At 40.5% G+C, this 14,374-nt stretch overlaps 1 protein-coding gene across 1 annotated transcript in view; it reads left to right on the top strand.

Moving 5' to 3' along the window:
• LOC308107922 (solute carrier organic anion transporter family member 1C1-like) overlaps positions 1-14,043 on the top strand; it is a gene marked incomplete at both ends in the record, with an annotated part of 43,037 nt that extends 28,994 nt beyond the window's left edge. The window contains 6 exons of the mRNA XM_080460520.1: positions 1,659-1,854; positions 6,553-6,718; positions 8,372-8,544; positions 12,246-12,310; positions 12,422-12,539; positions 13,806-14,043. Coding sequence (XP_080316646.1) covers positions 1,659-1,854; positions 6,553-6,718; positions 8,372-8,544; positions 12,246-12,310; positions 12,422-12,539; positions 13,806-14,043 — 956 coding nt within the window. The remainder of the gene's footprint in view (positions 1-1,658; positions 1,855-6,552; positions 6,719-8,371; positions 8,545-12,245; positions 12,311-12,421; positions 12,540-13,805) is intronic.
• Positions 14,044-14,374: the final 331 nt, after the last annotated feature.

Here is a 14,374-nt window from a genome sequence, read left to right as displayed (position 1 = left end):
ATGCACATAACATTGAAAGAAAAAAGATTATAGTAGGATGAAAATTGTTCTCCGTGTAATTTTCAGAGAGCTACAGAGGAAGTAAAGGGCCACATTGGCAGGTTGCAGACTCCTGGTTTAGTATCTCATTGAACCAAATGTGACCCTGCCAACACTTGCTACGTTTCTGTCATGATTAGTTTCTCGGTCTGCTCTTATTGCCTCGGTCTATTCCTGTCTTTTAGTATTTTTTTTTTATATTTCATGTTATTGTGTCACAGTTTTCCGCCCATTTAATTTGTCTTGGGATTAAGACTTCAACTGTCTGTGTAGGTTGTTTATGTATATTCTCATTTGTCCAGCTTCTCAGCACAGTTGAATCATGTCAACTGAACTGAGCTTGTATCTGACCAGGAAGTGGACATGTACAGTATAGTTTGCTCCAGAGATGAAAGCTACAAATTTAAAATACTCATAATAATTAAGTAGTATTCTGGGGTACTTGTGTGAGTATGTTTTCAAGTATGTCATTTTACTCCTACTTAGTCTGTGATACATTATCTGCTTTTGTATCTCCCATTTTTAGGTCATAAATTGCATTTCAGTCCATCCACAAAACAAACTGACAAATTTGGTTAGTCTGAGACATGTCCTGAATGTGGACATTTTACAAGATTAGTTGAGAACGTAAACAACGTGGCTAAGAACCAACTAATACTTAAATTAGATTTCACCTAATAATGGTACTTCCTCCCTCATGCCATGAGGCCGTTCAACTCCTCCAAGGGAGTTATAAGTTAAAAAAAACTGGGGACAAGAGTACTAGAGGGGACCCTAGTACCCATGGGTACCAGAAACCTATTATATATAAAGCTTTTGTTTTCTTTAATCCTGTGCAAACCAGTTCTGTTGATGCTGCTGAAACTGTGAATTTTGCCCCACAGGGATGAATAAAGTATCTATCTATGTATCTCTATCGCTCTTCCCGTAATCTAATTTAGACAGTCGCCGAGTACAAGTCATCAGTACTCTTTCCACGTCTGGTCAGCTCCAGTTAATTCTAACGTCACATGACCAGCTTACAATTCCAGATGCGAGTGGATTCCTTCCCACTGGTTTGCTCAGCGGAGCGGAAACAGACCTTTGCAGGGAGGATTACATTAGAAGAAGGGGAAGTGGGTTAGTGGTGTATTCCACGTTGACGGGACTAAATGCCACAGCTGCAGAGACCGGAGCTCCACGAACATGAAAGCTGATTTGCACATGAAATGAAATATATAATGACGATGATCATGAAAATATCTCGGGCTATGTGATGTCACCCACGGAGATGCCTGCATCTGACCAGACTGGATGCATATGAAAGAGAATGCAATATTAAAGACCAGAGATAATTGCTTGGATATAGATAAAAGACCATGCCCTCACATTGATGTTAAATAAAAGTAAAAGACACAAAAGCAATTTTTTTTTTTGATCAGGCCATCTCTGAACTTGTGTCGTCCCATTTTCCTTTCAGTGTCCCATTTTCTGAACATGCAGTGTTATGAAGTAACTGGCCGACGTCAGATGTGAAATTAACATGGCTTTTTTGTCGCCGTGCATCTGCTGCTGCTTTAGAAGCAACATCTTCACTTCAGCTATTGATCGTGTGCCTTGCTCCCCCTTCCTGCACTCAGGTGTGATCAATATCCCCGCCGTGGCGCTGGGGATGTTCTCTGGCGGCCTGCTGATGAAGAGGCTGAAGCTCAACATCATGGGAGCAGCCAGGTTTGCCTTCAGCACGTCTCTGATTGGTTACATCCTGTCGCTGTTCTTCTTCGCGATGAGCTGTGAGAACGCCAAAGTGGCTGGAGTGACGCTGTCGTACGACAGGTGAGTCACCATTCCCACGGAGGACCAACGGTCGCCCACTAAATGTCTGGCTCCCTTTACTGGATTACAAAGAAAAAAAAGAATGAAGTTGCTAATCTACTGAAGTGATTAGTGCTTCAATAGAGTTACTTCTAGAGAAACTGATGGACCTATGGAGAATGTACAGAGAAAGTGTTGCTGTTAAATGTCTGTTATTCAAGCTGTGACACATTCGCCGTGTTGATCAGTCTCATGCCCCTTCTCAAGGTCTTAGGCCACATTCAACCCCCCTCCACTCCCCTGCATCTTATGTCTCATTACAAATCCTAATGCATGGTTTAATGACAGCGTTCCTAATCTTTTTCACCTGATTTGATATAATGGAGCCGTCTGTCTGAGGAAATAAGGCTTTAAAATCACTACTTATGACGCGCTTTTATACACTTGGATTTACATGGTTTTGGTTTAGGATAGAGGTCCGAAGCCTTTCCTATCAAAAGAGCACTTTTTATCACTTTCCACCAAATGAAATTTCTTCTGGAGCCACAAAACGAATTTGATCATGAAAGATCACAGACTTTTATCATCTTACAAATGTGTTTATGTAGTTTTGTTAAATGAGCATCCATGACATTTCATGACTACAATTTGGAATTAATTTAGCTGTTTCAGCCATTTTTTTTTAGCAAGTTTTAGCCTTTTCAGCCTATTTTATCTGATTCAGCTTGTTTGGTTGTTAAACGGTCCAGAATGGAGAAAAAAACGGGTCAAACATTTTGTCTATTTTTTTTCCTTTTTTAGCCAATCTTTCTTTTCTTTTATAGCAAGTATTGGCAACTTTATTATTTATATAGCCACCCAGGCTTTTTGGATATAATTTTAGAAAAAATGTTGCCCTTTTTTTTTTTAAACAATCCAGCTTTTTTGTTTGTCTGTTTAGCCAATTTTGGCTTTTTTTTTTTAACCAATCTGGCTTTTTTTTTAACCCTTTATTTATGTTTGTCATTCTGTATTTGTTTTCCGGCCCATTCATTTGGAATTTTTCCGCCTTTAGATTCAGATGTCAACTGTTGTCACACCTTGTTGTAGATAAATGTGTAGGTTGTTTATGTATATTCTCTTTTGTCCAGATGGGAAGCATCTCAGCACAGTTGAGGTCTTCCAAGAAAGTTGATCAAATCCAGTTGATCTGATTCACTTTGCTTTGAAATGTGTCGTAAACGACAAAAGGAAACATGTTTCGACTCCACCCAATTGTTTTTTATCATGATACCTTTCCTTAACGCTGAAGGAGAAAAACCACACTGCAAGAAAGGTTTCTTCCCCCTTCCTGACACCCCCGCCTCACACTTTGTAATGACTAATTTACACAAGAGCCAAACAATGAGGCACATGTGTTATTTTGGTCGGCCTGAGTTAATCAGTAATTATTAAGGTGTGCTCTTTCCAACTGCAACTGGCCAATGTACGGCGACACCAGTTTCAGCCGCATGACACCCATTCACTTACTGCTAAAAGTAGTGTTAATTAGAGGTTATCGCCTGCACTGCCGACTGTACCGCTAGTGAATTTATACCTGGATACGTTTTTCAAACACTGGTTTTTATTGTTAGGCTTTTTGAAAACTGGCTTTCATTGAAAAGCCGTTGTATTAAGATTGTCAATGGAGCCGTGTATCCAGGCAGACTCGGGCTGATATTGTTCCTCCACACAAAAAGAACAGCATCGGTGAACAAGCGGGAACTTGCAGACTGCAACGCAACCAGTAGGTGATCACAGCCCACACAAGAGATTTCACAGCGCAAGAGAAAGAAATGGCTGTCTTCAGATGGAAGTGACACTGCTGACGAAAATAATCAAAAGCAGTGAGGGGGACAAGGTGCTAATTAGGCTGCACTGAATGTGTGACGCCGGCATGAAAAGTCAGCATACGGTGAAGAGAATAAGCGGTTTCCTCCAGCGCCGACCAACGCTTGAATCTCAGTATAAATGACCACAACGGTGTGACACCATCAAATGATTTGCATTACTTCTGTTTTATGAAATAGCCTGCTCCTGTTCTTTCCCACTATTCTCACAGCTTCACCCTCGAACACGGTTTTCAGTTTAGAATCCACTCAACACTCGCTTATGAATTAAAAAAAAACAAAACCAAAAAAACTCAAAATTAGGAGTATTTTCTGAATGTGCTAGACTAGGGTTGAAGCCAGACAGTGTCATAGATTGAACAGGAGCTCATCTTTATTATAACAGGAATTTTTGTCGTCTTTCAGTCTGTGTGGGTTTCGAATCAATCACACGTAAACTGCAACACACCTCTTAATGTTTGACATCAATAAAGACTTCACAGCCACGTATGAACACATGAGGAAGAACTGAGGAAACAGGCAGAGAGGTTGGATCGGACAACCTCTGCTGGGACACATGATTCTACTGTCCACACCGTCCACATGATTACACTGACGATGAACCCTAAGCTCTGCAGGTTGAACCTGGACACAATAAATATCTAAAAAATACTTGTATACACAATTCAGATAAATAGGTTAAATTCTGTAAAAAATTGAATAAATACAAGCCTCACAATAAATATTTAAAAAATACTGATATACACTCATAATTCAGATAAATAAGTTATATTCTGTAAAAAATGGAATAAATACAAGCCTCACAATAGATATTTAAAAAATACTGATATACACTCATTATTCAGATAAATAAGTTATATTCTGTAAAAAATGCAATCCAATAAGTACACATGCAAACTACTGGTGTCTCAAGCCACATTTACGCATACACTGGTATTTACAAAGTGGTGCTATCTCTCTGCATTTGGGCCTTGTATTTATACATAAATGAAGCTCTGAGTAACCACAAACCAGGATTTCTGAAAACTCCGGCCACAGTGGAGATTTGAAAAAACTCTGTGTCTCCGTTCTTGGATCTCTGGGGCACAGGAACACAGGAGAGGGGCGGGATGGAGGCTGAGTCTCTGTTAGTGCCAGTGTCCTTGGTGGTTATCGTCATGCTCCTGTTTGAGTGTGTTATCCCGAGGGCGTGACGTATGTTGGCGCCGAGCAGTCTGGATCCAGTGATATTCAGAAGAACATCGTCCAGTTTGAAGCGGTCCTTACAGTTCCAGAACAGGTTGAAGTTGTCGATGAACTTTATCCCATTGGAGAAGCATGTTTAAGTCAGCCACGCATTCAAGGCAAAGAGGCCAGAGAAAGATTCAATTCCTTTTCCCAGGGTTGGAATGGGGCCTGAAATGAAAACATGTTGGGGCTCGAACTCTGAGTATCCATTAGTACTGAAAAGTAATTTTCTAGGACCTCAGAACCAGTCTTGCTCTGCAGTATGTTGAAGAAGCCTGCATGGATGATGATGTTCATGTGGCTGGGATGTGCATACAAGATTTGGTGAGTTTTTGAGCATGTTGAGTGGGTCAAATTTGGGTCTAATGACACGGCGGATTAATAATTACAAAGAAGAAACATTACAAAAACAATAGGGTCCTTGCCTCTGGGACTTTTGGGCTTGGTCCATAAATATAATGTTACTTTCTTTCTTGGATTTGTGTGCTGTTCTTTTTTGATCAAATTGATGATATACCTCAAAACTCTCATTTTCAACCGCAGTGACATTCAAATTCAATTATTATCCATTAGATGTCCTAAAATGGATTAAGTCTTGCTGTATATTTCTACACTTTGTCCCATCCTAATAGAGCCCTTCTTTTAGAATAAGAAGATAATTAGAAATGTGCAGTTTGGTATCTTCACACATTTTAAGAGGACTCGTTAAAGAAGAATGATCCTGGACATTCTTGAAAGAATAGCTTTTAGCGTCTTTAACTTTCAGGTTTACTTAGTAAACGATACCGAAACGACATTCTGTCAGTTTTATTGGACATTATCGTTTATTTAAACATATAAAACCATGGTACATTATGTCAGTAGTTCTGATTGGGTTAAAGTTTTTTCAAAAATCTTTCACAACAATTACAACCTGGACCGAGTTTGAATCTACAACGAATGAGTTCTTTTAAAAAGACATTTGCATCAACCTATATGAGTCATTGAAATTGATTCGATTGATTAGTGGTGCAAGTTAAGCCAATATTCTATCAGAATCTTTCACTTGGTGATACAAGTGCCACATTTGGCACAAATGATGTTCAGGATATGCTATTGGACAAAAGTATGTTCTCCAGCTGAAAATACAAGACGGCCACCAGTTTTCAAGATGGCTGCCTCGATAAACGCAAAAAAAGGTTTTTGAAGTAGAACTTTAATGACCAGAAATGTTTTAACAATCCAAACATCATTAAAGCTACAAGCAGCGTTGGTCGGGACCTCGATCCTTGCGGGACACTGGCCCGTCGGGGTTGCCCCTATTATGGCCTCTTTGTAACCCTTGCCCCGCCATAAGGCCACCCACCAAATATGAGCTCAATCGAACAAACTTTGTTAGCATCCTAACCGTAAGGCGTGGTGAAAAGTTGGTGGGATCCAGCTAATTAGCTAGTGATATGTAGTCCTAGCGCCCCCATAAGGCTACCCCCCAAATTTCAGCTCAATCGTACAAACGGAGGCCCGGCACCATTCATGCCCGTGCACTAAGTCTAGGTGCTAGGCCTGAATATCTTATGGATAATATCAGTTGATATCGAGGTGTACACAGTAACATAGTGAACACACGTTGTGCTCCTTCTTGCAGCGTGGACGGGATCTCGTATGACAAACACTCAGTGTTCACAGCCTGCAACTCAAACTGTGGCTGCTCGTCGAATGACTGGGATCCGGTCTGTGGAGAAAACGGCATCACGTATGTTTCTCCGTGTCTCGCCGGCTGCACCGCCTCTGCTGGCTCAGGGAAACACACAGTAAGTACCTAAACCGTGTAAAGTACCAAAACTAAAATACTAAACAGTCACCACGACTGCCTTGAGCTCATTTTAGTTCATTCAGTTTGAATACTAACAAACCTAGTGAGCGTATTATGAAAACTTCTTTACAAAACCTAATTAAAAAAACCTGCAGTTTCTTTTGAAAAATTTAAATCCTCTTTGTGTTTCACTTTTCACCCGCTCATCCTCATGACACATCATTGTGAACATATAATGACGCTAATGCTATTTCACTAGCACTAAACTGTTCAGCTTTGGATTTTTATTAGTTATATCTTTAAACAATGTTACTGAAACAGTACAAAACCCCAGTGAGTAAATTAGAAATACTCTTTAAAACACTTTCTCGTTCTGTTTGGATGCAGTTTTTAGCTTTAACAAACGAGGTGCAGAGAATAACTCGGGTCACATATTTCTCAACATGACAAATATAGAAAAGGTTTTAAAATCACGTGTGTGCTGTGAAATAGTCGTTTGTTTGTTTTTTTAACTTAATTTTGAGTTCTTGAAGCGATCTGTTACCCTGTGGTCTAACGCTTCATTATACGTGTTTATTTGATGCTTTTTAAATGATAAGTGAGGATAGTACGACAGAGGATGTTGTGGAGTCAGATTTTTATCTAATAGTTTTTCAGGTTGTTTTTTTTAATCAATCTTTTTTGCAAAAATTATATCGTGTGCACAAACCGGATGCACTGAGGGTCCAACCCATCAGACAGTCTCCCCAAATACTGGAAGGAGGTTTTTTTAATAGATTGATTTAAATGTGATATATTATGTTTGAAATTGGTCCACTTCTTTTATGATTGTGTCTGTTTGAAATGAAATGCTAATGGGCTTTTTGTTGTATTGCGAGGTGCACATTGAATGTAATAGTTGTTTAAAAAGCAATCGTCAATTGCTTTTTTTTTTTTGTTTTAAACAGAAACAACGACAACAACCAAACAAACCAAGCAGAACATAAAGACAAAATGGCGGCAAAAGACCATGAATCATGAAGCTAGAAATATTGGTTTTAACTGTAAATACGCAGAGAAGGTGCAAAATGGAAATAAATAAGGGCTGCATGGCTCGGTTTGGTAGAGCGGTCGTCTCCCAGTCGGAAGGTTGCAGGTTCCCATCCCTGCCTGCTTACATGCCGAAGTGTCTTTAGGTCACTCAAAATGTTATCCTCAGTTCTCCACATGCTGAAATGCACCCAAACTGAAATGCACAATGTATCTCTGTGAACATGTACTTCAGCACACTCCTAACAGGCTCCTGGTGAATCAGGCCAGAAGTGTTAAAAACAAAGCGGCTCTCACAGACCGCCACTCGACAACAAGAACACTCCGTGATAATTCAAAGAAAGCAGAATAATCAGAACTGATGCGTCCTGCAACAAATCATGAGAGCAGTGGAACAGGCCAGCCCGATCATATTAGATGGGCTCTGCCAATGATTCACAAAAGCTGTTTGTTTGTTTTTTGTTGTTTTTTTAATTCTTGTGTCACATAAGAATAGAAAAGCGCATACTTTCCATTTCATTTTGAACTGCTGTTTCCACCCGTATATTTGTTTGCGGTCGTCCTGTGCACACGTGTGTTTCTATGCGTGGTCATGTGTGTGCGACTGTGCGTGTCTCTCCAGGTCTTCTCTAACTGTAGCTGTGTGGGTGTGGCTGGTAACTTTACGGCCAGTACAGGTCAGTGCCCCCAGAAGGACGACTGCGACAGGATGTTCCCGTACTTCCTGGCCCTCTCCGTCATCACTTCCTTCATCATCTCTCTCGGAGGAACGCCGGGCTACATGCTCCTCATCAGGTAGGTTTTTCTATTTCATAAATTAGACAGTGATCTGATTTTTGTCAATGTTGTGACGAGGTTGTTTTTGGTTCAGCTTCTTTTTAAAACGTGGTCACACTGCTGCACTTATATGAACCAGAATAGCAGATGTTGCGTAAGATGAAACCCCACTGAGCTCCTTGCATGTCATTATGTGACTCTACTGTTGTGCTGGTGGTTTGATCGCACGCGCGCGTCGATGTGTCATCGGGCAAGACACTGAACCACGTGATCCTCCTGGTGGAGGTCGAGTAAATTGCATGGCTCCCTTTGCTGTTGGTGTGTGAGTGTGACGAGCGGGTGAAGCCGCAAATAAAGCGTTCATAACTAAAGTTGGTGCCCATTTCATCTGTGCAAAGGAGATGTCGGTGGACGACTACACACATTTGACTCTAAACTCATCCCACACAAGCTCAATGCTGAACGTTCTGAATCTATCACAGAAAAAAAAAACTTTGGTGAATCCTGACGCAGGTTGTTGACCTGACATGTATTTTATTGAGAGCAGATGTGAACTTCCTGCAGCCACTTTTGGCCCACGGGCCTCAAGTGGCATTTAGCTAAATGTTAAATCGGATTGTCGTGGTCACTATTTGCAGTGAATGAATCACTCCTTCTTTGTTGAGTTACTTGATGTTGTAACGCCAACTCATTCACTGCTCGTCTTTGTTATGTGTAATCTGCTCGCCTCTCCGAATCTTGGGAAATAATTATTTCTATTTGACTTCTCCAAGAATCAAAGCCCTCAGTGTAAATGGGTTATTGGTAATTGATTTGCTAAGACTTTAAATGCCTAAATATTTGTGTGGCCCTTTGCCTCTGGGACAGTTTCCGGAACAAAGAGGTCAAAAACAGTGTGGGTTTTTTTTTTACTGGAATTCTTGAAGGAAAATCTGAGTTGTGTTGCTCGCAGTCGAGGTCAGGAGAGGTCGTTGTATGCAAGGTGAATACCAGCGGCCTTGTTGGCATGGAGACTTTTATAGTAGGAGCACATTTCTAGCAGTAATGGGCACCTCTGATACGCTTCTGCGCGCTCGTGGAGTTTCCTCTGAACGACTACTTGAAAATGGATTTCACGTCATTGTGGATTAAGTATTTCCGGACAGCTGAATTAACGGAATGGTGCTCAAAATCCACATAATCCCGCACTCGATAACACACGGCAGCTCTTCGACAACGCACCGTTCACTGTTATAAGGTAATACTTAACTTGTCTCCTTCTTATTTATGACATGTCATTAAAGTGCGAGACTATTGGAAGCTGCAGTCTTGGCTCTGCGATCACAAGCTTGGCTTTCTGTGCACAGACTGTGTTTTGAAAAGTGGAATAAGGTTTGATGGTCTTGTGGAAATAGGAAAGCTTACTTAATGAGTTTCTGTAAAATGTTGTGTAATATAATTCCCACCAGTTCAAATGTAATAAAGCCAATAATGTAATAACTTGTCAATGGTGCAACAGCATACTTGAGTGATTATATTAAGGAAGAGCTTTATTAAAAAATCTTTTCAAAATGTAATAAGTGTGACCAATAATGCGATAATAGATAAGACTACATTTCTCGGAAATTGAAGCAGTTTATTACAAATGGGTGTAGCAGATGGAATAGTCGTCATGAGGATACATAGGATGCAGCCCTCTCTCTCAGTTATTACTATTTTATTAGAGTATTGGCAATGAATTATGTTATTGGCTTTACTACATTAAAATGTCCAAAATGACGACTTTCCTACCAGTTATTACCTCATTGACCATTATTACATTATCGTGGCTGTAATGCCGGTATTATTATTAATATTTTGAATGAATGAATGAACTAATTAATTAATTTTATTTCAAACATTTATAAAAAAATATGTACTTATTTGTACATACAAAAGAAAGAAAAGGTAAAAAAAATAAGAATAAACATAGGGCCAATACATAGCAAAACACTGCGCATTGTTCGAAAAAGACCAACGTAAGGTAAAGGGACATTTTTAGAATGTTCTAAAATTCTAGAAATCCTACAAAAGCAGCATTTATCTCAAAGTTAAGCACAACTTTTTAAATATGTATCCAGTGGCTGGAAGAACAAGGCGGATATGCTTAATTTACCAATGTGGTCATTGCATCATGCTTTATTTTGAAATGTTGACATGTGTTTGAAGTTTCTGCTGCTGATCTCGGCCAGCACATTGATTTTTTGTGATCTTAATGATTCCCCCTGGCTAAATAAAGTCCATAGAATTTAGTAGTGTCCTCTGTTTACAATTCATAAACAGTGGCCATGTTTTTACATGTACATACTGCAGTATGTATACATGTACGCATCTAATGTAATAATAATCAAAGTCAGTTATTTTGAAACAAGTAGTATATGAAGTAATAGTTTAGATTGTGTAAATCATGACCCTCAGTTGAACAAATGAGAAAAAAAAGCCCGTCTGATCTTGTGAAAACGAGTTGAAATGTTTAAGTTCATGTGTGATAAATGCAACATATATGTCGGCTTTGAATTGAATTATGGGTGAAAACGGCCCCTTTCCACTGTGTTCTAATTTAGTGAGATGCATCTGTACATGTAAAAACATGGCTGCTGTTTGTATTTGAATGAGACAATCATCACGTGTGTGCCACAGCAGCCTCTGGTGCTTCCCTCTGAACATTACTAGATGAAACAGCCTTTCCCACAGCTACAATGTCCAATTCTTTTCGTTTCCTCTGTGCTTTGCTGTTGTATATTCTTGTATTTTACTCGTGTATTTCCTTGTCTTCAAACAAGGTTTTAGGAACATGTGCAAAGCGCTATATGATATATGGACACCGTCACATGATTCCTGCAGGAATAAAACAGCTTCCTGTGATTCTGTGTTTCTCATGTCGTGCATATTCATTTCTTCATTTCCCAGCCGATGTGCTCTGCACATTTTCACTGGCACTTGTCACTTTTGCAAAAAAAGTTAGACGGTTAAAATGACAATGATGTGTTGCACTGGGGTATGGTTTGATGAGATGTGAGGAAAGAAATCTCAGCAGATTTGTGATTTTTGAGACGCAGGACTGGGATCGAGAAAAGGAAAAGTCCTGTATTGGTCAGAATATAAAACTGTTATTTTCTCTGGAAATAGGTTTTTTTTTTTATTATTCTGCAGCAGGTGGAAAACACCCCAAGCATGTAGCCATTCTTCCTTAAAGGGGTCATATTATCCAGCTTTTTAACACTTTCACATGGTCTTGTTGGTCCAAAAACGTTGTATTCAAAGTTTATCGCCCCAAACCTGGCTTTTCTTTGATTTTCATCCATTTGATTATGGGATCATATGAGCAGCATTCACAATCTGCCGCGTCTGTGTGAGCTGGACTGGCTCTGCCCACACATGCCCATCTTGGGAAGAGGAGGAAGTACTTCCTCTCGTGGTGCCATGTGCCAGAGCAGAGCTGTGGGAGGGTCAAAGGGAGGAGCCTACCTTGATTGGGATTGGCAGCAGACTTCTTAAAAATTGAAACAAGTCAGCGGGGGAGAGATGACGCATGTTGCTGTTGCAAAACCATTAGAAAGTAAATGTTGCCTAATATGAGCCCCTGAAGAACATCATTTCATTTCAAGTTTAATTTTCATGGATTCCCAAATTCTCGTCAAGCACCTTTGAATCCCATCGCTGCTGCATCATATGAATCAACCCGCCTTGCTTTCCTGCAGGTGCATCAAGCCACAGCTGAAGTCTCTGGCCTTAGGGTTCCACGCTCTGGCAACGCGCACCCTCGGTAAGTCCGTCGGGCAAAAATGTTCACGTGAACCGAGGGTTCCTTCTCAGAGGAGTGCAGGGCTTCATTTCAAAGTGACGTGACTGTGAAAATGTATTTGTGATCCTGCAGCAGGAATCCCTGCACCCATCTACTTCGGAGCAATCATTGACACCACGTGCCTGAAGTGGGGTCAGAAGCGGTGCGGCGGCATCGGAGCCTGCAGGATCTACAACACCACGGCCTACAGGTAGTACTCACATGCACGCGGCGTTTGGTACAAAAGCTTTTAATTTCATCCCAAAATAGTTTGAATCAGTTTAGTTTTAGTTTGAACTTCACAGTTTTGAACACTGATTATAGTTACACCATCCGATTGAATGTTCAGTCGTAAGGTAGGGGGTGGTGCAGTCCGGTGTTTGATCTGATCACACTCCAGACCAGTGGCGGTTGGTGGTAAATTTCTTACGTGGGGCTTTTCATTATTATTCTATTTCGGCCAATGTTAACTTCATTTAAATACAGTGCATCTATTAACCACATTACAACAATCTTGCCCTTTTCAAATTGAGAGAGTGATGAAACATTATAGTTCTTTTAAACAGCGAGTGAGTAGAGAGCATTTATTAAGACTCTTTTATTAACATACTTGTAAACAAATACAAGCAGATGCTTCATTAGTCCTTTTTAGAAAATGTATGTGTTTTGGGGCTGGTTTACTTGAAATGACAGTTAGTCTGAGTTTAGTGGAAACTAAATCAACCTCAGGTAGAGTCTCACCAACACATCAGTCCATCTCTCAAAGCATTTTAGAATCTTACCTCAAAAAAAACCCCAGTTTATTTCTAAGATTTTCAGTCATTAATAAATATGAGCATATCTAAACATTTATAAACATTATCAAACCTGAACGCATTTCTGTTTGTGTGCATTTAAAAATAACTATGATGGAGAAAGTTTTCCGCCAGATTTCTTCTTTCAAACGGTGAATTAGAAGAGATGTTACAGGGTTAATAATCAGAGACTCACCGCTTGTTGTCTTCATCCCAACATCTCGTAGAAACGTGCCGGAACAAACCAGAACGGACTTTAAGCCAATCACAGAGCAGGCCTGTTGATGGCCGATTTAAAAAGTTGCCCCAAGTCTCAGACATCAAATGAAGCTAATTGGTTTAATTTCTTGTCAGTCACTCTGGTGTTAATCAGTAATTTGTGAGATTGCTACTAAGCCCCGCCTCCTCGGGGCGGCTTTCACATCTCCGCAAGCTGCTCTTTATTGACCATTAGCTATAGAAAATGAAGTGAATACACTTCAGGGCCCATTGTTAGTTTGCTGGCATAAACATATTCCAATGGTATTACAGTTTATTAATAGAATAATTACTTTATGCTCTGGGTCTAGGGGGGGGGCTCCCTGGCGCCCTCTATTGACCAGCCGCCACTGCTCCAGACCCGTGCTCGCCTCTTCCTGATTAGATTTTTCAACCAAACGAGAACGTTTCCCCTTCCCTCGCAGGATAGCGTACCTGGGCCTGACTCTGAGCCTGCGGACCGTCTCCTTCATCATTTGCATCCCGGGATTCATCCTGCTGAGTCGACGGCTGAAGCAGGAGGAACGCAGCGCCCTCCACGGCGCGCTGACCAACGGAGGAGCTGAGCTGGAGGCGCTCAGGAAGGAAGAGTTTGTGATCTCGAACTCGGATCAGTCGCAGCAGACGTCAGACAACAGCACAGACCGGCAGACCCGGCTGTGACAGGTCCAGCATGATGGACCCCCCCCCATGTCTCCTTCACACATGCCTATCACTCACACATCTACAGCCTCAGCGTGTGGACACTGACACTGTACACATGCACACAAATGAGATTTGCAGGGAATCACATGTTGTATCCAATCCTCTTGTGTAAAGCAGAAACTCTATATTTATACCACGGGGCCGGTGAAGGTTTTGTTAATTTGAGAGAAATTTATATATGTATTTATATAATTGATATAACACAACTATTTCTTGAATGTACATGCTTTTGTTTTTATTTGTGTTTTTTTTTTCTTATAACCAAAAGCATAAAAATGTTTGTTTTTTT

This window comes from Lipophrys pholis (assembly GCF_963383615.2).
Source record: "Lipophrys pholis genome assembly, chromosome: 3".
Taxonomy (NCBI): domain Eukaryota; kingdom Metazoa; phylum Chordata; class Actinopteri; order Blenniiformes; family Blenniidae; genus Lipophrys; species Lipophrys pholis.
Note: the sequence above shows the minus strand (reverse complement) of the source record. Positions and strands in the feature narration are given on the sequence as shown.